Source organism: Melanerpes formicivorus, unplaced genomic scaffold, assembly GCF_026170545.1.
Source record: "Melanerpes formicivorus ecotype bairdi unplaced genomic scaffold, bMelFor1.0.p_v2 SCAF_1, whole genome shotgun sequence".
Lineage (NCBI taxonomy): Eukaryota > Metazoa > Chordata > Aves > Piciformes > Picidae > Melanerpes > Melanerpes formicivorus.
The window spans coordinates 34,708,109-34,733,641 of record NW_027142353.1 but is presented as its reverse complement, the minus strand read 5'-3'; the positions used below and the strand labels follow the sequence as shown (position 1 = coordinate 34,733,641).

Below are 25,533 nucleotides of genomic sequence, written 5' to 3'. Positions count from 1 at the left end.
TTCTTAAATGTCTGTGTAACTACTTAGTGTGAGCTGTAAAGGTAGATGTTGCCATCTCAATTCTTCTGCTTGCATCCTTCCCAGTTAGTATGAAGTTCCATTAGCGTACTAGCCAGCAGATGCCTCAGCCCAGACTGAGATCTGGATGTAAATCCTCTTATCATGGAATAGTTTGGGTTGGAAGGGACCTTTTAAAGCTCAGCTAGTCCAACTGGGCAGGGACATCGTCTTCTAGATCAGGTTGCTCCAAGCTCTGTCCACCTGACCTGTCAGCTTCCGCCAGGACATGCTCAGGGACAGTAAGTGTCCCAGGAAAGGCAGAGAGAATAATTTGGAGCAACACCAGTGCTGCCCTCCTCCCCATGCTGGAAATTTCCACTTCAGGCACAAAAGCCTCTTCAAGTCCAGGTATGCTCAATCAATTTCAAGGGAAGATGGACACACGGAATGCTGTGAAAGGCCCAGTGGAATAGAGCCACAACCAAAAATACACACAGATCTGCCCTGGTTTATGGGGTTTTGAGGTGGAAGAGAGATAAATTCTCTCAATACAATAACATATCCCAGAGGAGTAAATTAGAGCCTGCAAGGAGACTGTGCCCCACAGCCACCACCTTAGATGTGTCAGATGCAGCAGGGGTCAGCTTTCCTCTGCAGTGGAGACCCTAAAGGTTGCTCACGTGGTTTAATTAAGTAGATCTCCAACCCCTGCATTACTGTCACTCTGTAGCAGCAAACAAGATACCTATCACAACCCAATTTCCCCAGCTAGCTCTGCACCACCACGCCAGAACCTGGGTCCCAGAGAGGGGGTGTCAGGGAGTGACAAATGTACCCTACCCCACACTCATGCAGCCAGTGCTCCCCCTTCCCCTTTCTGAAAGGTCTTGGCTGTTTTTAGCTCCCAACACTGTTTTCAAACATTGTCTCTTCAAGGACTAAAAGCACTTTGGAAAAGAGGACCCGGATGCTTCTGAAAATGATCCTCACTGTCTATGGATAATACCAAAACCATTAACTTCCATTCTCATGCATCCTTTCAGAAATGGTACAGTTGGCATTCTCAGTTGAAATTTTGGCTTTGAGCTTATAATTGAAAGTTTCTGTGCTGATCTTTCTGGTGAGGGGTTATGTTTCTGAGTATCCTAGAATAGCTTAGGTTGGAAGGGACCTCAGACATCATCTTTTCCAACTTCCCCACCATGAGCAGGGATGCCTCTCAACTAGACTCAGCTGTTCAAGGCCTCATCCAACCTGGTGTTGAACACCCCCAGGGAGGAGGCATTCACAACCTCCCTGGGCAACCTGTTCCAGAGTCGCATCACCGTCATACTAAAGAACTTTCTCCTAAGATCCAGTCTAAACCTACTCTTCCTCAGCTTCAAACCATCCCTTCTTGTCCTAGATGATCTTTAAGGTTCCTTCCAACCCAAATGATTCTGTGAATGTATGGATCTGTGACCACTTCTGGAAACATCTCCCCTACTGAAGTAGGTGTCTCTTCAGCATTTGCTGTTGTAGAGTTGAAGAATCCCATCTGATCAACATGCTTCTAGCTCTGGCTGTATTTTGTGGTGCCTGACTGGGCACCTTGCATATTCTTACATCTCTGTGATGTGGACAGGAGTGTTCTGCAACATGCTCCAAAGGCTGTCCCCCAGTGTCCAAACTGGGCATGCTGGTGGCATCCACTGCAGCTCTGCCCTAGTTGTCTTCCAGGGAAAAGAAACCAGTCTCTGAAGTGGGCTTAACCCAGTGTCTCAGGCTGCTATGGGGTGCACGTGTGAAGACCCTCAGAGTCCTCTCCTTAAGTGTAATCTTCACTATTTATTGCCTTTCAACTTTGTTAAACCTGCTCTTTCTTTGAATCGTCTAGTGCTAAGGAGAGAAATAAAGATATTTTTTCTCCTTTCAACTCTTGGATAATTATTACAGTGACATTTGAGGCAGAGATACCTCAGCAAGCAAGAGAATCCCAGAGTCATTTTAGATCTTATCTCCTGTTTTTTTATCTAGCCAAAATGAAACATAGTTGTGCTGCTGTGTCTTTGTCTGCTGTGGTGCAAGCAGTTTCAGAGACTCAAGTGCTTGCCTCTGCATGAATTAAGGATCAGCAAGTCAAGTGCTCTTGATTTTTGCATAGTTGAAATGCAAGTCATGGTCACTGCAAGTGATTTAGCCATGAACAATGGTGATAGCACAGTTACAAATGTTTTCAGTACCTATTTTTCAGTCCAGTCTGCTTGTTTCCACATTGCTGCCACAGCCTGATCTTTCTCTCACTGTTCCTGTGTCCAGAGTTGGTGGACTGGAGCCCATTTTTCATTCAGTACATTTTTGAGGCTGTGAACTGGGCTTTTATTTGCTGTCTTTCCTTTTCTGGGCTATTTCCACTTTGTGAAGTAGATGTTGTACTATTTTTGCCTGCATTGTTTTCCAAGTAATTTTCTTTTTTCTTTTTCTACCTCCATGTATTTTTGTTGCTCAGCGCAGCAAGCTTTTCTTCCTAAACTCTATGCTTTATTCTAACACCAGTCTTGCTTTTCACAGAATCACTGAACCTCCAAAGGTCATCTAGTCCCAATGCCCTTATGATTAACCTTTTTGCTGTTAATACATTAGCTGCAAAATCCCCAGCATTACTAGCAACATAGGGAGGAACAACTCCCTGTACCAGTAGAGGTTAGGGGGTTGACCTGCTGGAAAGCAGGTCTGTGATGAAGGACCTTGGTGGAGATGATGTTCACCATGAACCAGCAATGTGCCCTTGTGGCCAAGAAGGCTAGTGGTTTCCTGAGGTGCATGAGGAGTGTGATCAGCAGTTTGAGCAAGGTTCTTCTTCCCCTGTACTCCATCCTAGGGAGGCCACATCTGGACTACTGGGTCCAGTTCTGGGCTCCCGAGTTGAAGAAAGTCAGGAAACTACTGGATAGAGTCCAGTGTAGGCTACAAAAGTGCTGAGGGGCCAGGTGTATCCCTGTGAGGAGAAAAGGCTGAGACCTGGGGCTGTTTAGCCTGCAGGAGGACAGCTTGAGAGGAGATGTTGTCAATATCTAAAGGTCAGGGATCAGGATGATGGAGCCAGATTCTTTTCAGAGGACAAGGCACGATGGGCGCAAGATGGAATGCAGGGGGTTCCACCTAAATAGAAGGAAAAACATTTCTGTGAGCATGCCAGAGCACTAGAACAGGCTGCCCAGAGAGGTTGTGGAGTCTCTCCCAGAGACACCCAGAACCTGCCTGGATGTGATGCTGTGTAACCTGCTCTGGGTGACCGTATTTTAGCAGGGGGATTTGAGCTGGGATTGTTTAGCCTGGAGAAGAGGAGGCTCAGGGGTGACCTCATTGCCCTCTACAACTACCTGAAGGGTGGTTGTGGTCAGGAGGGGGTTGGTCTCTTCTCCCAGGCAACCAGCACCAGAACAAGGGGACACAGTCTCAAGCTGCACCAGGGGAGGTTTAGACTCGAGGTGAGGAGAAAGTTCTTCACTGAGCGAGTCATTTGTCATTGGAATGAGGGAGGTGGTGGAGTCACAATCACTGGAGGTGTTCAAGAGGAGATTGGATGTGGCACTTGGTGCCATGGTATAGTCGTGAGGTCTGTGTTTATAGGTTGGACTTGATCCTCGAGGTCTCTTCCAACCTCGGTGATACTGTGATACTGTGACTAGATGATCTCTAGGGCAATTTGACTAGATGATCTGCCAGGGGGGTCCCTGGCAACCCCCACCATTCTGTGATGCTGTGAGCTTAATACAGAGAAGGAAACAGAGAGGACTTGTCACTTGGATGGAAAATTAAACCATCATGTAGCTGCTAAAGGCTTGCTGGAAAACAGCTGAACTTCTGTGTAGTTGTTTTGTTTAAATGAGCATGATCTTTAACTCCAGCTTCAAGAGGTACACTAATCACAATACATAGGATTATTTTTTTGTAAATCTCAATTTCAGGTGTAGTGAGAAGGTGACTGATGATAGCATGGGCATTAGGAAGCACAAACATCATCTGGTTGGTCTGTGGGCCATGCAAGAGGGGAGAATAAGATAGGAGGGAAGGGTGCTCAGTGACAGTTTGAGTAAAAATATGATCAATATTTGAATTAAATATTGTAGCTAAAATTAGAGCTGAATTTTACAGTCCCATCCTATTTGTAGCAAGGTCTAATGTATTGAAGTCAGTAAGCAACTCTGATAGCAAGGTCTGTTCAGTTGGTAACCTGGGAGTGGAAAAGGCTTTTTGGTCCCAGTTCAAAGCACTGTCCACACTGGTCCCAATTTATTTGTAGGTGACAGTGAAAGAGGTGCTGTGCTGGGATCCTTGGTTGTGAGGGTGGTAATGAGCAAGATGAAAAATCTTAACTTTGCTTGAATAATGTTAGTGACCCACGCTCAGCATAGCCCAGGCAAGTAGAGAGTTTTCTAGTAGGTATTTGTACAGGTAAGAGATGAAAAGGTGTTTGGGTAAATGTTTGAAAACGATCTAGCTGCTGGAGCACCCAGATTCCAGAGTGCTTTCCTGGGATAACAATGTCAGAGCGTGGTTTGTTTATTTTTAATGCTTGCCAAAATCTTTCCAGGAACAGGATGTAAAACTGCTGCTTGGTGACTTGTTCTTTCTGTTTTGATCTTCAGTTTCATTGTGACATGTTTGATTGCCCTTCTCATTCCCTCTGGAGGCAGACTAGATCCATTTTTTTCCCCTTCCCTGCTTGCTGTCTTTAATGGGCACATAAATTGGTAGGATGATCATACTCATCAAGTCGCTCAAAATAAGAACTTTAGATTGTCCTTTGGAGCAGGAACTGTGTTTATTTTTGTTTGCTTTTAGGTTGGGAAGTGCTACAGAGGTGAAATGCTTCAAATTTATTTGTTTTTGTTTTTTTTACATGTCAAGCTTGCTACATAAATTTGGGGCTTGTTGTTATTGTGGCTGTTTGTCAGAGGTTGTGTAACTTCTTGTCTGGTTCATACTGAAGTTCTGTCCTTAGAATCATAGACTCATGGAGTGGTCTGGGTTGCAAGGGATCTCCAGAGGTCATCCAGTCCAACCCCTCTGCAGTAAGTAGGTGCGTCCTCAACTAGGTCAGGTTGTCCAGAGCCCTGTTAAGCCTGACCTTGAATATCTCCAACTACCTCCAACTACTACTGGGCCTCAACTACCTTCCTGGGCAACCTGTTTCCATGTTCCCCTACCCTCACAATAAAGAACTTGTTCCTAACATCCAGTGTAATATGTTCTTTAGTTTGAAACCATTGCTCCTCATCATATCACTACAGGCCTTTGTAAGCAGTCTCTCTCTATCCTTTTTGTGGGGCCCATTGAGGGACTTGGAAGGTCATTACCAGATCTCCCTAGAGCCTTCTCTTTTCCAAGCTGCACAACCCCAGCTCCCTCAGCCTGTCCTCATAGCAGAGGTGTTCCAACCCTCTCGTCATTTTTGTGACCCTCTTCTGGACCCACTCCATCATGTCCATATCCTTCCTGTGCTGAGGCCTCCAGAGCCAAGTTCACACCTAATCCATAGTTTATTTTTTGTAATGGGCTATAAACTTCATAATAACACATCCCAACTGTAGGGATCTGCGTTTTCCTTTTATTAAGAGTTTAGAGAAGAAACAAGTTAGGGAGTTCTTAGAGAAGAATATTTATGGTGGCATAAACCAGTACTGTTGCTGCAGGATATCCTAACTCCTTTCTTTTCCCAAGTGCTTTGCTAGCTTTTTAATGAAACAGATGAGGAACTTACCTTTAGTTGAAATGAATCTGGAAGACAAAGTGTTTGCTGCCTCAGAGGGCTCATGGGACCTCACACATGAAAATGGAGGAGAATATTAAAGATGTTAGAAATGCGGTCACTTGTCTATTGGGTACTCTTGTGCCTTTCATAAGGGATGCAGCTGACTGGTTTTAAGCAAATTTATGCATAAGGGCTTGTCTGTGAAAGGAGTTAACTGCCTGGTTAGTGTGTGGTGGGCTAAGAGGTAGATTTGCTATGTAGTTCACAGCTTTTCATCATCAAATGCCTGAGCAGTTGCTCCTGCCTTTGCATGTGCTTCCAGTTCAGCTCCCTCTAGCACTGGCAGAGGAGTGAGCTGAACGTGGTGGAATCTGTTTTGCATGTGCTTGTTGAATTCTTTCTGCAGGGTGCTAGTACCTAATACACATTAATTTCATTCAGGTTACTGTGAGCTTGCTTCTCTTAATAGAGAAGAATAGGAGGTGGGAGGTGATTAATCATAGAGTCACAGAATCAGTTAGGTTGGAGAAGACCTTTAGGATCAAGTCCAACCATTAACCCATCACAGCCAAGTCCACCATTAAGCCATGTCCCTTATCAACACATCTACATGTCTGCAAAATATCTCCAGGGATGGTGACTGTTCTCCAGCTTCATTTCACTTCTTTGGACTTGGGCCCCTCACTACAAGAGCATTGAGGTGCTGGAACAAAACTGAACATGGTATGCGAGGTGTGGCCTCAACGCTGCTGAGTACAGGGAGACAATTGCTGCCCTAATCCTGCTGTAAAGATCCTGCTGATCTCAACTATCCACCTGCTTGGTGTGATTTTGACAATGAAGCCACAGTATGAGCATGCAGAGGTGATTATGGTCAAGGGAGAAAGATGAAAAAGAGCAAACTGTTACCAGAAATATGTGCCATTTATGAGTCACCTTTTTTTTTTCCTTCCGCTTGCCAAAACAGGTTATCATGGGAAAAGGCTTTACTCGTGTAACTGGGAAGACCTGTTTTGTGTTTATGAAGCATGAAAACTGCCAGCAGCCTTTGCATCCCAAAGTGTGACTTCTTGTTCCTTCCCCTTAAGTCCCCAAGCACAAGGGCTGCGCTGTGCTTTTCCCTTATCTCTGGAGAAGAGGAGGCATAGGCAGTGCAAACCACACCAGCACCAGGGACTCTGTGTACACTGTGGTTCTGATCATTCTACCTTTGTGTCCAGCACTCCAGATCTGATAGGAAGGTTTTTTACTTGTAATAATTTTCTGAAGAGCAAATTGTCTTTATCCTCCTTCCAGTCACAGGGCTTTGTCTGTCAGAACAAGAGGACACAGTCTCAAGCTGTGCCAGGGGAGGTTTAGGCTGGAGGCTAGGAAGAAGTTCTACACAGAGAGAGTGATTGCCCATTGGAATGGGCTGCCTGGGGAGGTGGTGGAGTCACCATCACTGGAGGTGTTCAGGAGGAGACTTGATAGGGTGCTTGGTGCTATGCTTTAGTTGATTAGGTGGTGTTGGATGATAGGTTGGATGCAATCTTGAAGGTCTCTTCCAACCTGGTTTATTCCAATACCTACATTTTTTGTTTTCCTCCTTCACTTCAGTCATGTTCAGGCGAGTCTTCAGCTCACGTAAGCACATTCATGTTGTCACTGAACAGAAGCAGAGGTGAAATGGGGTTATGGTTGTATGGGTAGGGTACCTGCAACCAGGTCTTTAATCCAGTCTTCTGCAGGTGTTTGGAAGCTACAGCTTTTATAAATGGATGACATGGCTTCTATCTGTTCATAATTTTTCTCTTCTTTTTCAGTTTTCTGTTTTTTCCAAATTATTAGAAATGTGTGCCTGATGCATGGGACATTTCCTGACATGCTGGAATAGATAGAATAGAGCTCAAAAGAATCTTTGAACACTTTGATCAGTCTTAGGAGGATAGGCTGAGAGACCTGGGGCTGTTTAGCCTGGAGAACATCTTTGCTCATCAGTAGCTAAAGGGTGGGGGTTAAGAGCATTGAGCCAGTCTCTTTTCAGTGGTGTCCATAGGACAAGGGGCAGTGGGCTCAAACTGGAACACAGGAGGTTCCACCTGAACATACTGAAACTTCTTTTCTTTGACTGTGGTGGAGCACCCGACCAGGCTGCCCAGTGAAGTTGTGGAGTCTCATTCTTTGGAGTGATTCAGAATCTGCCTGGATGTGATCCTGTGCAACCTGCTCTGGGTGACCCTGCTTTAGCAACAGGGTTGAACTGAGTATCTCCAGAGGTCCCTTCCAACCCCCACCATTATTTGAATCTGTATAAGACTCAGACAAGAGCCTGCCTTCCCAGGGAAGGGCAGGTCAAACACCACCAGAAGCCCTTTAAATAGTGACTCACTCTAACTCATGGCTTTTTTCCTATGAGAAGTTTAGATTTTTGAGTATCTAGCAGACGGCTAGATTACAATTGCTTCCCATGGCTTAATTACACTTGATTCTTTAAACCAATTTTACTTGTAAGATAGCACTGTTCTAATTTTCATTAGCCCTTTGCACAGAGTCCTGGTGTGTTCTTCATCACTTGTGTAAAGGTTTTGGAGAGCTGCTGTTACTTTTCAGAGAGCTCAGCATTTCAGAAGAATTTGAGAATATGATTCAGGTCTAGATTGGTTTTGTGTAATGTCTGGTTTGGGACAAAAACTTACACAGAATGCAAGAAAGGAAGATGCTGTGTATCATTCCTTCCCTTATGTGAAATTTAAAGAGCTAAGAATAGTTGTGAGGTTATTACAGGAGTTCCTGAAATGCATGATGCAGAACCTGCTTGAATGGTGGTGATACTTTACCAAGGAGATGATGGTCTCCTGTTGTAGACTAAACAGCAATACGACTCAAAAGTCATTACATCTCATAGAATCATGAAGGTTGCCAAAAAACTCCAAGATCAAGTCCAGCCATTAACCTGATGCTGCCAATTTCACCACTAAGCCATGTCCCTAAGCTCTACAGGTTGTTTTTTTAACACTTCCAGGGACAATGAGTCCACCACTTCCCTGGGCAGCCTGTTCCAATGCTTAATGACTCTCAGTGAAGAGTTTTTTGGCTAATGCCCAATCTAAGCCTCCTCTGGTACAGCTTGAGGCTGTTTTCTCTTGTCCTGTTGCTTGTAACCGGGCAGAAGAGACTGGTCCCTCTGTGGAGAGTGAGGTGGTCTACCCTCATTCTCCTTTTCTCCAGGATGAATAACCACAGTTCCCTCAGATGCTTCTCATAAGACCTGTGCTTTAGATCCCTCAGCAGCTTAGTTGCCCTTCTCTGGACATGTATTCCTTGTACTGAGGGGCCCAAAACTGAGCCCAGGATTCGAGGTGAGGTGCAGGGACAATCACTGCCCCAGTCCTACTGGCCATGCTATTTCTGATGCAAGCCAGGATAAACTGTTTGTTATCTTTGACCTGTTACAAGTAGGATTAGAAGTATTGCAAATATGATTCCATGTCCCACTCCATGTCAAGAATTCTCTCTGTATTCTGAAGAGAAGTCAGTTAATTCATGCAGGTTCATGAAATGTTAGTTGCATTTACTAGTGTACTTCTACTCCTTGCCAGATAGGTATTCTGGGAAAGGAGAGATTTTACTATGCTCTTTAGCCTTCCTACCACCCCTTCCTGAGCTGGTATTTCTGGCCAAGTCAGGTGTACACTGCTGCATGTGATCCATAGATTATTTACAGTTCCTTAAGTTTCAATAGAGTTTGTTTCTTTTAAGTTTAACACTTGAGCAAAGAGATTTTTGTGGGGACTGGGTTATTCAAAACAAATCACCTGTGCATCTTTAAATGAGGATTCCAATCAGTGTGTAACCCTTAGAAGGAGATCTGATTAAATGGAGTCATAGCATCATGGTTGGAAGGGATCTTCCAAAGGTCACTTAGTCCAACCCCCATGAAGTGAGCAGGGGCATCCTCAACTAGATCAGGCTGCTCAGAGCCTTGTTGAGCCTCATGTTGAATATCTCCAGGGATGGGGCCTCAACTACCTCCCTGGGCAACCTGTTCCACCGTTCCGCCACCCTTGTGGCAAAGAACTTGCTCCTAAAGTCCAATGTAAATCTACTCTATTTAAGACCATTGCTCCTTGTCCTATCAGTCCTGGCCTTTGTAAACAGTCTCTTGCCATCCTTCTTGAGGCCCTCTGGAAGGCTGCTATTAGGTCTTCCTGGAGCCTTCTCTTCCCCAGGCTGAACAACCTCAGCTTCCTCAGCCTGTCCTCACAGCAGAGGTGCTCCAACCCCCTGATCATTTTTGTGGCCCTCCTCTGGACCTGATCAATCAGGTCCATGTCCTTCCTGCACTGAAGGCTCCAGAGCTGGACACAGTACTCCAAGTGTGGTTCTATCTGGAGCAGAATCAAGATGCAGAAGAAAAGCAAGATTTTGGATATTCTGCCTCACTTCCATGTCACACAAACACAAGCTGACAGTTAGTTATGTGTATCAAGTGCCTTGTGCTGGCTTTTGTTAGTACCAAGTGCCCAGCAGGCCCAGCACCCTGTCGAGCTGACTCTTACAACTGCCCTGTGTGGGAGAATCTACTGCTTTCCTTGAGAGAAGATTTCAATGTCTTAACTCTTCTGGTGACAAATTTTTTTCTGGAGTCCAATTTGAAGACTTTTGTTCTTGTTCCTTTTAAAGTATGTGGTGTTGAAAATGATTAAATGTATCAATTTTCAGGAAAACCAAGGAGGAGATGTGCTAGGGTTCCTCAGTGTGTGGTGGTAATAGAAATAACATAAATGGAATAAGAGAGAAAGTCAGGGCTATGAATTATGGACACTGAAAGGAGGTGACTTTTGAAGTACCAGGCTGGTACTTTATGTATTTAATCAAAGGACTTTGTGTATTAAACTTCTGGCTGCAAACCAGCAGCAGTGATTTACTTTATAAATGACACAAGCATGTTCATCAGACTGATACTTCACCAACTCCATATGTTCACCTGATAACAGAGGCATTTATTTAACTGCAGGGTAAGTATCAGTTAGGTGAAGTTAAATATTTTAAAATTCACACAGATACTTAAATGTTGTATAAAGAAATAGCTTCTCAGTAACATCTGCTTTAACACAACCACATTTGGTGTCCCAGCTGTTTATCCTGTGCCAAGGAATGCTGCTGTACCTGCAGAAGTCATAAATGATGATCCTAAAAGTTCTGAGGATATAAACTTTTTAAAGTGTTTGTGTCTTGACTAATGAAAATGTTTGCAGAAAACAAAATGGTGTACAGAGTAGAGAAACAGAAATACTTGAAAAGTTCATTGATTTGTGTTTTTCCTCAACAAATTACAAATGAGAATCACAGAATGTTAGAGGTTGGAATGGACCTCCAGAGATCTTTGAGCCCAACCCCCCTGCCAAAAGCAGGATCACTTAGAGTAGTCCACACAGGAATGCATCCAGGCAGGTTTTGAAAGTCTCCAGAGAAGGAGACTCCATAACCTCTCTGGGCAGCCTGTCCTTTACAGTGAGGGTGACAGAACACTAGAAGTTTCTCCTCATCTCTGGAGGTTGCTTCCAACCTCTAACATTCTGTGATGTTGAAATTTATATCCATTGTTCCTCATCTTATTACTGTACACCATCACTGGCTCCTTCCACTTGACACCCACCCCTCAGATATTTATAGACTTTGATCAGATCCTCTCTGAGTCTTCTCCAGACTAAACAGCCCCAGGTCTCTCAGTCTCTCTTCATAGGGGAGATGTTCAAGTCCCCTGATCATCCTCATGGCTCTCCATTGGGTGGTCTCCAGGAGTTCCCTGTCTCTTGAACTAGGGAGCCCAAAACTGGACACAGTATCCCAGGTGTCACCAGAAGAAGGCTGACATCACTGGGCATGCAGACTTCCACTATGTTGTTTTAAAAAGCTTAATACTACTTACTGCTTTATAAAATGGATGTTCTACAAATTTGCCACTTGGTGGTGCCAGATTGATTTACACATTACAGACATGAGCTAAAAGGAGATGTTGAAGTCATGTCTGAGGAGTGTACGTCAAGAGAGAAGTAAAACTTGGTTGGAAAACTTGGATCCTTTGGTAGCACTGGAGCAGCTGCACTCAGCAGCAGTTCTGGCCTCCTTTCTTCAAGTACGAGCTCTCTCTGTCCCTCCAGTACAAAAGACAGCAAGTACACAGCAGAGCTGCATCTGTGAGGACAAAGTTTCTGGAACATTTCTTCCATACCACGCACCCAGCCAAAAATAGTTTGGATTCAGTATTATTCTGGGATGACTTTGGAGTTTCTGGAAGCAGCTGCAGGTGTGCTGCTCATGGTGGTGTTTTTGTAGGTATTTGACTGGCATAATTCCTCTCCAGTTGTTCTTTCCGTGCTGCCAAAATATTTATGTATTTATTACTGAGATCTGTTTCTTTGAGCTTAAGGAAGGGCACCAGAAGGGCAATGATCATTGTAAAGATGAATCTAAGCAACAAGACCTATGTGATTCAATTAAGCTTCCTTCATCTCTCAGATGTGGGGCTGCCCCTCAGCAGACTTTGTTACTTGGTTTTATTGAAATTTCTCTATTTGTCACAGTGTTATCAGTGTTTAGCATTGGAGTATATTTGCACTAATCTTCATAACATCTCTGTTTTGTTTTTCTCTCTCTCAATACTGCAGTTCCCAAAGAATTGGTGGAGCTTCACTTGAAACTGATGAGAAAGATTGGGAAGTCTGTCACAGCAGACAGATGGGAAAAATATTTGATCAAGGTACAATATGCACGTTGTGTTATCCTGCAGCGCTGGAATATGGGTATGATGAGCTGTTGTGTCAGCAATCCCTGCTATGAATTACCCTGAGCCTTGGGCTGTGTTGTGGCCAACATCAGTCTGTGTGCCCAGACTTCAGTTGCATAAGATCCCAGCTTAACTTTGTCGCTGGACACAGATGGTATCTTCTGCATAAAAGAAAGTGTCCACTTTAATAACTAGGCAGTAAAATACTTCTTTGAGCATTAAGACCCTAAATAAAGGAGAATTTAGTAGCCTACAAACAGGCCACACTAAGCAGAGGGATTTACACAGTAGATTTTCCATCAGTTCATAGACTCCTAGAATGGTTTGGGTTGGAAGAGGACCTCTGAAGGTCATCTAGCACAACTCCCCTGCGGTCAGCAAGGACATCTTCAACTAGAGCAGGTTGCTCGGAGCCCCATCCAACCTGACCTGGAATGTTTCCAGGGATGGGACATGTATTACTTCTCCAGGCAACCTGGGCCAGTGTTTCACCACCACCAGGGCAAAATTTTCATCCTTCTGTCTAGTCTGAATCTCCCCTTTTTTAAGTTCAAAACCATCACCCCTTTTCTTGTCACAACAGGCCCTGCTACAAAGTCTGTCCCCATCTTTCTTGTAGGCCCCCTTTAAGTATCAAAATGTCCCAATAAGGGATTCCCAGAGCCTTGTTCAACCTGAACAACCCTAACTCTCTCAACCTGTTATCACAGCAGAAGGGTTCCAGCCTTCTGATATTTTTGTGACCCAGTTTTCTGGACCTGATTTAATTATTGTGATTTGGTTGGTATTCATGCAGGGACTGACCATACAGATTCTTATAGCATGTGTTAATAATAACTGGAAGTATTGCAGTGATTTATATCTACATGCTCAGAATGGCACAGCTGAGATGAAGATGTAGTTATGCATCAGTAAAAATACAGCATCCTGTTGTTTTACATAGCTGTGTTGGTATTGCAGTTGAGGCTATGCCATTGCTGGTACCTTCCATGCAAACAGCTTTCAGCTTGAAGAACTTGCATTGTTTCTGTACAGATAGTAAAAATTACTAAGATAACATTTCCCCTCTGGATGTGTTCCATGTCTTATAAACCACTGAAATATAGTCTTGGTATTGTCTGTGCAGCCATGATTGTGTCTTAGTTAGCAATAGAGCACTATGGGAGTAGCAATGATGCAAATAATGGCAATTTGCAAATCCAGTTGCATTTTGCTCCATTAAGTGGTGTCCATAAGCTGTACAGTTAGGGATTTGACTTGGTTTGTGTAGTCTTAAGATGATGTTTTTAGGACTGAGAACATGTCAGGAAACTACCTGCTGAAGTGCCTTAGGTGAAGTTTCACCTCCTAACCAGTTGTAAAGTATTATGATGATGTTTTCAAATAATAATGATTTATATAAACTTTGTGTATTTCATATTTACATTTTATTCACTGAATTATGTTAAATTCACAAAAAAGCCATTGCAGTGAGCTGAGAAACTTAAGCTTTGAGTAGTAAACTTATCTACCCCACTGAATCCTTTTACACTTGTATGGTAAGCAGACAGCAGAAGGATAAACCAAATTTATGAGGGAGTAGTTTGGAAAAATCTTCCTTCAGCAAGCATTGAAAGGATGGGGAAAATGGAAAGGAAACTCCCACATGTCCCTCTTAGGACCAAGCAAGCAGTAATAAATTCTACTTCCTTTAACAGTCTCCAGAGCTAACTTGAAGCTTATTTTAGCCAGTGGTTCAAAGGAACCTTGAAGAACAAAGGAATTTGAATGTAACTAATTAGAGGCATGCTAATATCATCCCTATTTCAAAGGGGTATAAAGAATTTATTAAAACAAAGAAGAGTATTGGGGAAATGCTGCAAAAGCCAGGAAAAGCTGAAAACATGTGGAACCATGGAGACCCTTCTTCCTGGATGCCTGCAACATTATTCAATACACTCTGAGGCAAAGCTGACCTGTTTTTTGTGGCAATGCCAGCGACGAGCAGTGTGAGCAATCTGGCAGTGCAGGCCTAGAGCCTGACATGGTGGTAGGCCATAATCAGCATAAGTGCAGAGTCAGCTAGCAGTGTAGCAAAACAGTGCTGTGCCTGCAGCATGTAACTAAAACAAGGCACTGGTAGCTATAAACACGCAGAAAGTTATCTTGGGACAACAGGACATGCACCTGCATCAACAACCTCATTGTGTCATTAGTAGTTGGACCAATAATCTATAATAGTGCCATGTGTGGTCACTCATAGGGAACCAATGAAGCCATGCCAACAAGGCTCTCCCAGTTTATGTAAGTTGTAGAAGTTCCCTTGCTGCGCACTTCTGCCTTTCCTTTCCCTTCTTCTTTGCTTTACTTTACTGAGCTATACTTTACTCACACTATAGGCCTACAGTACTGGAACAATAAAGGAACAATACTCGATCATATTGGTCAGCTGTATTGACTCCATTCTCCGTCCCGTTAGTTTTTCCTTTGTTACAAACTACTTATGTGGTGCTTTGATAAAAGAGGGTTTGATACAGCCTAGGTGTGACCATTTTCTTATTCAGGAGGGAACTGTAAGTGGAGGACATTCAAACTTACATGCTCTGAATTTTTATGCATGTGTATGCTGTTAAAGTTTTGGCCTAAGTGTTATCTGTTATTACCATGTTTTGGTTCCATGGCTTTAGCTGCCATGCTTATAAAGAACATCATAAGAAATATCTCCAAACTGTGGCTGATGTTTTTGATCAGTGTATTTTGGGATAGGAAGGTGGCAGTTGAGAGCTCTTTACCTTCCCTCTTCTGATGGTGAACCACCCTAGCTCACCAGCATGCACACCAGTCTGTTATGGAAGAAAATGGCTCTAGGGCTCCAGGAATCTGACTTTTCTCCTCTGCACAAGGAATGTGCATGGTTGTGGATGACCGAGGTAAAACAGTGGCTGGTCCTAAGCATTTTAACAGCTTGGAGGAACTGTCCAGCTTAGCTCTTATTTGAGGAACTTGTAGCTGAGTTAATTCAGATTGCTCTGTCTTCTGGCAAGATGCTTGCTGAACAGACTCAATCAACCTGGCTGTTGTCAAACATTGTGCATTTTCACATGAACCTTCAACCCTGAGATCATAGACTCATTCAGCTTGGAAAAGACCCCTGGAATCAAGTCCAACAGTTGATCCTTCTCTACAAAGTTCACCCCTAAACCATGCCACGAAGCACCATGTGTAAACATGACCTTTAAACACATCCAGGGTTGGTGACTCAACCACCTCCCTAGGCAGCACATTCCATTGCCTGACCACTCTTTCTGTGAAGTTTTTTTTCCTAATGGCCAGTCTAAACCTACCTTGTTGTAATTTGAGGCCATTCCATCTTGTTCTGTCACTAATTACCTGTGAGAGGAGACCAGCACCACATCAACACATTCTGAGCACATTACCTTTTCTGATTGGTAGCATTCAGGTGTCTGCAGTCACACCCAGGCAGACTGCTCTGCTGTGTCTTTACCTTCTTGCTTTCATTGTTTAAAGTGACCATATGGAGCATGGTGGTAGTGAGTGTTGGATGCCATCACCACTGCTTCAGAAATATTTGGGTGAGGTGTTTGAGCATCTCTTTTGCAGGCTGGGAAGGTGCTGAGCATGTAGCAGCCAGATGCTCCTGCAAGCAGCAGGTTTTTGATCAGTGCAAAATGCCCCTTCTGCAAAGGCAGAGACTGACATTTCAGCAAAGCCTGGATCAGTGAGCTCTGTAGTTCAGGGATGTAGTTCAGTTCTTGTCAGGAGAAAGCATGATCATCTGGTTTTTAGTTCTCATGATGTCGTCATTTCAGCTTGAGCAGATGCTTCATCATCTCTGATGTTGCTGAGTTTTGCTTTGACAATCAGATGCTTCCACAGCACAGGAAAAGTCTCATTATTGCTTTCATACTTAATGAGCAAGTAATGAAGAGCAAGAGGCATGTGCCCTTAGCAAGAGTTTGTGCAGTTTGCCAGTGTTCTTCACATTACACAATGGAAGATGAGAGAGGAAGGCGACTAACTTGCTGTGAGCTTTGTCTTTGTATCAGAGAAGTACCCCTGTAATGTTCCTTAACTTCAGATGGAGCAGAAAAACTGTTCTCCAGCAGGATTCATTGTGACCAGAGAGTTCTTTTCACTGTTCTGTCAGTCATGTGAAGTTAAGAGTGTGATTTATGGTGTGGCTGAGCCAATCTAATTATGGTCTTACCCTTGGGTCACTGAAGGCCCAGTGTCAATGCTAGGGGTAGTAGAGGGTAGGTAGCATGGCCCTGGGGACAGAGGAGGGCAGCGGCCCTTGTCTTGGTTGTAGCCCCCCACGTGGAGTTTTCTGACATGAATCAGCTGATCTGTACTTCTGGTGGGTGAAATTTAGGGTTAGTTTTACTGCTGTTCCCAGAGAAAGCTGCTTTCAGATATGATTCATGGGTTTCTAAGTAGCTTAGTATCTTGTGTTTAATAATAATTCGGTGATTGGGACATGGCAGTGTTTTGAGTCTATTCAGCAGGGCTTTACTTCCCTGCAGCCTGAAGTTTAGCAGTACCTCATGTGCTAATTTGGACAGTTATGATTCGACACTGGCACTTCAAAATAATCCTGACAGGAGATGTGGCTGTGATGAGCTTTTGCCTCTTTCTAATGGGTATTTCCACTAGAATAGCCTCACTGCTTGGAGAACCCACCATGTGTCCTCAATTGATAAGCAGCTCCTCTCTCTTCATGAGAGCTGTTTTAAACAACTCAGAAGTGCTTAGGAAGAGAGGGAATTCCTTCTCCACAGTCATTATAGCAGTTCCTGCTGACTCAATCTATTTATCCTCTACTGCCACTTTTTTTACTGTTTGTTTTTTTCCCTCTATCCCCATATTGATGTAATTGAATTCATTTCCTTTAAGTACATTGAAATTGGCTATGCTTACAATAGCATAAAATATTTAGCAAGCAGCCTGAAGTCCAAGATACTTTCTAAAGAATAATAATGCCACAGTGTGAAGTGAGCATCAGCTCCATTTGTTGTTTGCAGTATAGTTGTAGGACTTAGGGGGCCCCAGGAGAGCTTGGCAAATTATGTGCCAAGTGCAGTAAGGAAATCACCTCTACTCAAGAGAAATTGTATTCAGAAAAATGAAAGATTTTGCACAGCAGAGACAGGAATGCTTCCCCAGTTCAGAGCTGTGTCAAATTGAAGAGGTTTAGAGAAGTTGATGGTGATCAAGGTCTCAATGACCTACTCTTACATGGAGATTTGTCAGTGCTTGCCAACCTACCCCAGTTCTATTTACTTTTTGTGTCTTTCTGACCTGCAGTCCTGAAGAGCATGTGTACCATTGTTATTGCAGTAAAGTACTGTTAATATAAAAGTGTAAAGTTTCTTTCACCCACTAATGTGAGCAATCTTCCTGTTTTCTGACAGATATGCCAAGAATTCAACAGCACTTGGGCTTGGGAGATGGAAAAAAAAGGATACCTAGAAATGAGTGTTGAATGCAAACTGGGGATTCTGAAGGTACACATTCATCAACTGTGTTCCTAAATGACTTTTTCCTCACTGAAATATTGTCACATGGTTTGGGTTGGAAGGGATCTTAAAGGTCATGAGATTGTTTGGTTGGAAAAGACCTTTAAGATCATTCAAGTCTGACCATCCTCTAACTCTGCCAAGTCTGGTGCTAAACTATGTACCTCAGCACCACATCTCTGCATCTTTCAACCAATTCCATGTATGGAGATTCAACCACCTCCCTGGGGAGCCTGTTCCAGTGCTTGGGAGCCCCTTCGTTGAAGAAGTTTCTTCTGATTTCCAACCCAAATTTCCTCTAGCACAACTTGAAGCCATTTCCTCTCATCTTTTCACTCCTTACTAGGGAGAAGAAATGGGCACCCACCTCACTACAACCTCCATTCAGGTAGTTATAGAGAGCAAGGAGGTCACCCCTGAGCCACCTTTCTCCAGTTTAAACAATCCCACTTCCCTCACCCACTCCTCAAAAGACTCTTCACCAGTTTCATTGCCATTCTCTGGACCCAATTCGTCACCTCAATGTCTTTCTTGCAGTGAGTACCTCAAAACTGAGCACAGTACTCAAGGTGCAGTCTCATCAGTGCTGAGTACAGGGACACAATCACTTATGTATTCCTACTGGTCACATTAGTCCTGATACAGGTCAGGATGCTGCTGGCCTTCATGGCTACCTGGACATAAGCTGGTTCATCTTCAACCAGGTTTCTGCTAACATGCCCAGGTCCTTTTGTGCTGGGCAACTTTCCAGACACTCTGTCCCAAGCCTGGAGTGTTGCATGGGGTTATTGTGACCCAAGTGCAGGACCTGGCACCTGGCTTTGTTGAATCTCATACTGTTGGCCTTGATCCATCGATCCAGCCTGGCCAGATCCCGTTGGAAAACCTTCCTACCCTCAAGCAGATCAACACTCCCTCCCAACTCAGTGTCACCTGCAAACATATCAAGGGTCCACTCAATTCCTTCATCCAGATCATTGATATAAATATTAAAGAGACATGACCCCAAAAGTGAGCCCCGGGGAGCACCACTCGTGACTGACCATCAACTGAGTTTAACTCTATTCACTCTTTGGGCCAGATTATAACCCAGTGAAGCATCCAGCCATCCTAGCCATCTACTTCTAACCCACTGCAATGGGCAGGGACATCTTGGAGATTTGGGTTTCTCACTCATTTAAACATCTTCCAAATTTAGCTTGACTGAACTGTCAGCAAGATGTATTCAGTGTGGAGTTGATCATATAACAGGCATGATCCTCAGTGGAGTGGGATGAGCCTGAACTGAATTGAACACTTGGCTTAGTTTTCCCACTTTGACAGTTTTTCTAAGTAGTTATTTTCCTGTGCAGTTCACTTCCTAAAGTGTTTGTTGCCTTGCTGAATTCCAAAGGCAAAGATGGGACTTCATCTTTTCAAGTCTTGAAAAAGCTATCAGGGTTGATTCCAAGTTCACAGATTTGTGGAATGGTTCAGCTTGGAAAGGATCTTGAAGATCATCTCAGTTCCAACCCCCCTGCCATTCTGCTATTGTCAAAGATACTTTCCACTAGACTGGGTTGCTCAAGGCCTCATCCAACCTGGCCTTGAACACCTCCAGGGATGGGGCATCCACAGCCTCCCTGGCCAATCCTCACTGTAAGGAATTTCTTTCTAATATCCAATATAAATCTCCCATCTTCAGGGCCTTCCCTCTCTTATCAGTACAAGCCCTTGTAAAAAGATCCTCCCAAGCATTCTTGTAGGATTTTTTTTTGTAGAATGAGACCATTTGTACTGTGTTTAAAAACAAAAAACGAAGTCACTAAAAATAAACATTTTAAGCTGTCCAGAAAAAATGGACCCAAAAATATGTCTCCTTTATAATCATCGTAGTCTGGAATAAAACTTGTTGGCTGTAACTAACTCAGATCCTACAGAGAGAAGCTTAAGAAGTTCCAAATTACACTGAAAGGAAATGAGCTGATTTTTTTTTTTTTTTCATCTCTGTTTATATTTTGGTATTTTTAACAGTCTTTCTGCTTTCTCACTTTCTCAGTATCTCTGTGAATGTCAGTTTGATGACAATCTGAAGTTTAAGAATATAATTAACGAGGAGGATGCTGATGCCATGCGTCTCCAGCCCATTGGTCGAGACAAGGATGGGCTGATGTACTGGTACCAGCTGGACCAAGAGCATAATGTCAGGATGTACATAGAAGAACAGGATGACCAGGATGGATCCACGTGGAAGTGCATTGTTAGGTATTCCTTACTCTTTTGCTTTCTTATTTTTATAGGGATTTTTTAGCTATTTGTGACTGAGGTTTAGAAAATTGTTTTAATAAATCTCCATTTCTCCTACAGGGGTGTCAAGGATTAGGGTTTAGAAAATTGTTTTAATAAATCTCCCTTTCTCCTACAGGGGTGTCAAGGATTAGGGCTGGGCTGGGCACTAAACAAGTGACAGATGTTCTTTATGAACTTCTCTGCCTTTCCAATGGGAAGAGAGAGGGAATAAGGGAGAGAGACTGATGGGTTGGGAAATTAAATCAGCTTTGGTGAATATAATAACAATAAAAAGAAATGGATACAAACCAATATCAAACCCAGCCTTCTGGTGGCAATTGCATCACTGTCACCACTGATGGGCAGGCACTGGGGAAGTCCCAGACTGGACTCAGCAACAGAGGGGAACTGGATTCAAGAGTTTGATTTGGTAACACGTGGATTGGGATTGAAGGCAGAAGAATGGACAGAGTCTGAAAACAGACATTGAGGACAAGAGCATGACCCTTGTGATCTCTCAGCTTTATACTGAGCATGATGTCACCTGTCCCTTCCACTCCTCCCTGCAGGTGCCACCTCTTACTTAATGCACCCCAGTGTTTAAGATGTAAGTAAGATGTAGCAGTGCCTTTGGTCTGCACAGGAGCAAGTTTAAGCCTGATCTTCAGCCCAGCCCTTGGCAGTAACTCTTCCCATCAGCGTTCTCACTGCTAGAAGCAGCTACTAGCTGTGCAAACATGCCCTGATCTTCAGAAAGTACCCTCACTGAGCAGAGCCTCAGCTGAGGAGTCAGATCACTGAACAGGATTAGTTCTGGTCCAGCGCAAGCTAGAACCGTGGGATTCATGACAGTGGGATTTCATGCATGGATGTTTTAGTGAAAAACTGTACGGAAGTAACTCACTGAGTTGTTGATAAGTGCCAGTGTCTTAATTTTTCTCCTCAGTCACAGAATCACAGAATTATCAAGGTTGGAAGGGACCTCAACTATTACCTAATTCCAACTCCCCTGCCATGGGCAGGGACACCTCACACTGCATCAGGTTGCTCAGAGCCACATCCAGCCTGGCCTCAAAAACTTCAGGTCTGAGGCTTCCATCACCTCTTTGGGCAACCCCTTCCAGTGTCTCACCACTTTTATGATCCTGTGATTCTGTTACAGTGAAAAACTTCTTCCTAACATCTAATCTAAATCTCCCCTCCTCTAGCTTAGATCCATTCCCCCTAGTCCTATCACTACCCAACATCCTAAAAAGTACCTCACCAGCTTTCTTATAGGCCCCCTTCAGATGAGGCTACAAGGAAAATATGGAAGAGGCACCAAGAAAAGACTCTTGAGGACAGTGGCTCCATCTTGTTCACGGGCCTGCTAGACGCTTTAGGAAGCAGAGAGGGTCTCCTACTTCTGTGACTTCTGCTCTGTTAAGGAAATGACAAGTAGGCAGTTCTTTTTCTTGGGAGAGTGACATTGCAGTTTTAACTTCATGAAACTGCACAACTGTCAGCAGTACAAATAGGCACGAGAAACCTGGAGTAGATTTTAGCTCACGGATCGCTAAAGATGGGGTGTGTTACTCTGATGCAGACTGACGTGTGCATGACTCAGTGCCTCTGAGTCTCAGGCTGTTGGTGTTTAAATGGTATTTTGGCATCAGACTCGTGGGGTTTGTGGTTCTTGTTACAGCTTTTACTTTTCACTTTCCTTCTCTATGCAAAAGTATAGGGAACATTTCTTACTGGGAAAAAAATCAGCTTGAAATTTGTTTTATAGTTATCAGTTACCTGGTTTTGGTTTATATCTTAAAAATTTGATTAGTTACAAGTAGATTCATCATATAAACATAGAGTGGTTCAAGGTGGAAGGGACCTTAAAGATCACCTAGTTCAAATACCCCTAACAATGGGCATGGGCACCTTCCACTAGACCAGTTTGCTGAAGGTTCTGTCCAACCTGGACTTGAATATCTCCAGAGAGGGGCCATTCACAACCTCCCTGGGCAACCTGTTCCAGTGTCTCACCACCCTGGGACTGGACTCAGAATCATAGAATCAGACAACTGGGAAGGGACCTCTAAAGGTCATCTAGTGCACCCTCCCTGCAGTGAGCAGGGACATCCTCAACTAGATCAGGTCACCCAGAGCCCAGTCAAGCCTCACTTTGATTCAGGGATGGAATCATCAATTCTGATTTCAATAATAGAGATGTAAAAATGATTTTTTAAAATGTCAAATGATGCTTCAAGGTTTGTTTCCAAATCTCTGTAACATTAGTAACCAAGGGAGTCATGCAGACTTGTTTATAGCCCACTGATGGTGGTTTAAAATTATAAGCACTGCTACCAGTGACATTTGGACAACTGTTGTGAGAGGATAAAGTGAATGTATGTAAGCAAACTGATCAAGAGCTGAGCAGGGTTTATCTCTCTTCATTCTTTATGTCCTACAAGAAGGACAGTGAGGTGCTGGAGTGTGTCCAGAGAAGGGCAAGAAAGATGGTGAAGGATCTAGAGAACAAATCTTAGGAGGAATTGCTGAGGGAACTGGGGTTGTTTAGTCTGGAGAAGAGGAGGCTGTAGGAAGACTTCATTGCTTTCTACAACTCTGCAAAATAAACTTGGAGAGAGGTGGGGCTTGGTCTCTTCTTCCTACTATCAGGTGATGGAATGAGAGGAATAACTTCAAGTTGTGCAAGGGGAGATTTAGGTTGGATATTAGGAAAAATTTCCTTTCCTGCAAGTGTGGTCAGGCATTGGAACAGGCTGCCCAGGGAGGTGGTGGAGTCACCATCCCTGGAGGTGTTCAAGAAACATGTGGACATGGCACTCTGGGATGCGATTTAATGGCCATGGTGGTGTTAGGTTGATGCTTGGATTTGATGATCTTAGAGGTGTTTTCCAACCAAAACAATTCTTTGATTCTAGACTCCAGAAATCAATGCCAAAAGCAGAAGCAATTGGGATTCTGCTGGGCAAGTTCTGAGACTCCATGCTCAGACCAGAACAACACAGCGCTAGTAAAATCTGAGATGTTTGTTAGCCTGAGATTCCACAAAGCTGCAGCCACACTGGTAGGTCAGGTGCTTCGCAGTGCATGTGTATCAGGTTTGCAGGGCAGGGCTCATGTAAGCAGATGCTGTGTGTTTGTTTCTCATGAACCCCTCGGGTCAGTGAGTGGCTTATCAGACAACGTGTTTTATCTTCTGTTATCTAGAAACCGCAACGAGCTTGCTGAGACCCTTGAGCTCTTGAAAGCGCAAATTGATCCAGCCCTGTTGAAACCCAACAATTCTCAGCAGGAGAATTCATCACGTGAAAGCCCAAGCATAGATGAAGAAGAAGCCAAGAAGGGTGAAGAAGCATCTACACAAGGTTTTCTGCCTTCTTTTCTCCATTTTCAGTCTTATGCCAAGGCAGTGTTAGAGTTTTTAACTGAATGAAAAGTCACCGTGTTAGAGTAGGACTTAACACAACAACAAAAACCACCCCAAGAAAATGTTTGTTTGAAGGAAATCAAGAAAATATTGAATACTTCTAACTGGTAAATATTTTTGGAGTTCTTCTTGGGTGTATTCAGGTTTGAAAGTTTATTTATAAGGAGAGAGCTGTATACAAATTGTTTTCTAAGTGATTTTACCTTTGCTGTACATGTTGTATGATATTGTAAACGCTCATCGCTGTATCTTTTCGTGGGGCATCAAACTGTTGCCAAACATTTCCTCTTCTAGCAACATTAAAAGTTTAAAAAGACCAAGAAAAAAAGTTTGTGCAATGCCCTGATTGAAATCACTGAAGTAGTGGGTGTGGTGTTGGCTTTTTTCTTTAGGGCTTGAATCGGGGAAAAAAAAAAAGCAGGTTATTTCATCAAATATTTCCCAATCAACATTTAAAATATTAAAACTTTTTCAAAGTGCTACGTAGCTACCTCCACTGTATTGTTGTTGTTAGAAAAGAGCCTTCTTTTGCTTCCTTATTATCATGTCATTGCACATATTTAATAACTTGGGTGTGTTGATCGATGTGACGCTCACATGAGCTGGCAGCGTGCTCATGCAGCCCAGAAGGCAAATCGTATCCTGGGCTAAATCAAGAGGAGTGTCACCAGAAGGTCAAGAGAGGTGGTTCTGCCCCTTTTCTCTGCTCTTGAGACCTCCCACCCTGAATACTGCATCCAGTTCTGGTGTCCCAATCATAGCAAGGACACAGAGCTGTTGGAGTGAGTGAGTCCAGAGGATCAATCCAAGGGCTGGAACACCTCTGAAACACGGATAGGCAGGCTGAGGGAGCTGGGGGTGTTCAACCTGAAGTAGAGAAAACTCTGGGGAACCTTACAGCTGCCTTCTAACACCTACAGGAAAGCTGGAGAGGGACTTTTCATAAGGGTGTCTAGCAATAGAGCAAGGGGGAATGGTTTTAGACTGGATCTTAGGAAGAAGTTCTTCAATACGAGGATGGTGAGACTCTGAAATAGGCTGCCTGGGGAAGTTGTGGAGGCCGCCTCCTCTGGTGGTGTTCAAAGCAGGTTGGATGAGGCCTTGAGCGGCTGAGTCTAGTTGAGAGGCATCCCTGCCCATGGTAGGGAGGTTGGACTAGATGATCTCTAAGGTCCCTCCCAACCTAAGCCATTCTATGATAATTTCCCTGACCTGTTGATTTGTGCACTGGTTTTATTAAGAATCAGCCTGAAATATTTTACATTCTAAGAACCTGAGGCTTTTTTTTCAAGTTATAGAAGGCTGTAATGTTGTTATCCCAATGAATTTTACCCAGCTTACCAGCTGCTGTTACAACTTAGTTAAAACACAGCTGTGCCAGCTGCCAGTGTGCTCTTGTGGCCAACAAGACCAATGGTCTTCTGGGATGTGCTAAAAAGGATGCGACCAGCAGGTCAGGAGAGGTTCTTCTCCCCCTCTGCTTTGCCCTAGTGCCCTGTGTCCAGTTCTGAGCTCCCCAGTTCAAGAGAGACAAGGAACAAGTGGAGAGAGTCCAGTGGAGGCTACAAAGATAATGAGGGGACTGGAGAATATCTCTTTACTTGTAATGGCTGAGAGACCTGGGGCTGTTTAACCTGGAGAAGAGCAGACTGAGAGGGGATCTTTTCATGATTATCAATATCTAAAGAGTGGGGGCAAAGAGGATGGGGCTGGGCTCTTTTCAGTGGTGCCCAGCAACAAGACAAGGAGCAGTGGGCATAAACTACAGCATGGGAAGTTCCAACTAAACATAAGGAACTTCTTTTCATAG

At 43.7% G+C, this 25,533-nt stretch overlaps 1 protein-coding gene across 1 annotated transcript in view; it reads left to right on the top strand.

Moving 5' to 3' along the window:
* RSF1 (remodeling and spacing factor 1) overlaps positions 1-25,533 on the top strand; it is a 78,986-nt gene that overhangs the window by 16,848 nt on the left and 36,605 nt on the right. Inside the window, exons 2-5 of the mRNA XM_068139793.1 lie at positions 12,391-12,482; positions 17,921-18,013; positions 20,064-20,269; positions 23,504-23,661. Coding sequence (XP_067995894.1) covers positions 12,391-12,482; positions 17,921-18,013; positions 20,064-20,269; positions 23,504-23,661 — 549 coding nt within the window. The remainder of the gene's footprint in view (positions 1-12,390; positions 12,483-17,920; positions 18,014-20,063; positions 20,270-23,503; positions 23,662-25,533) is intronic.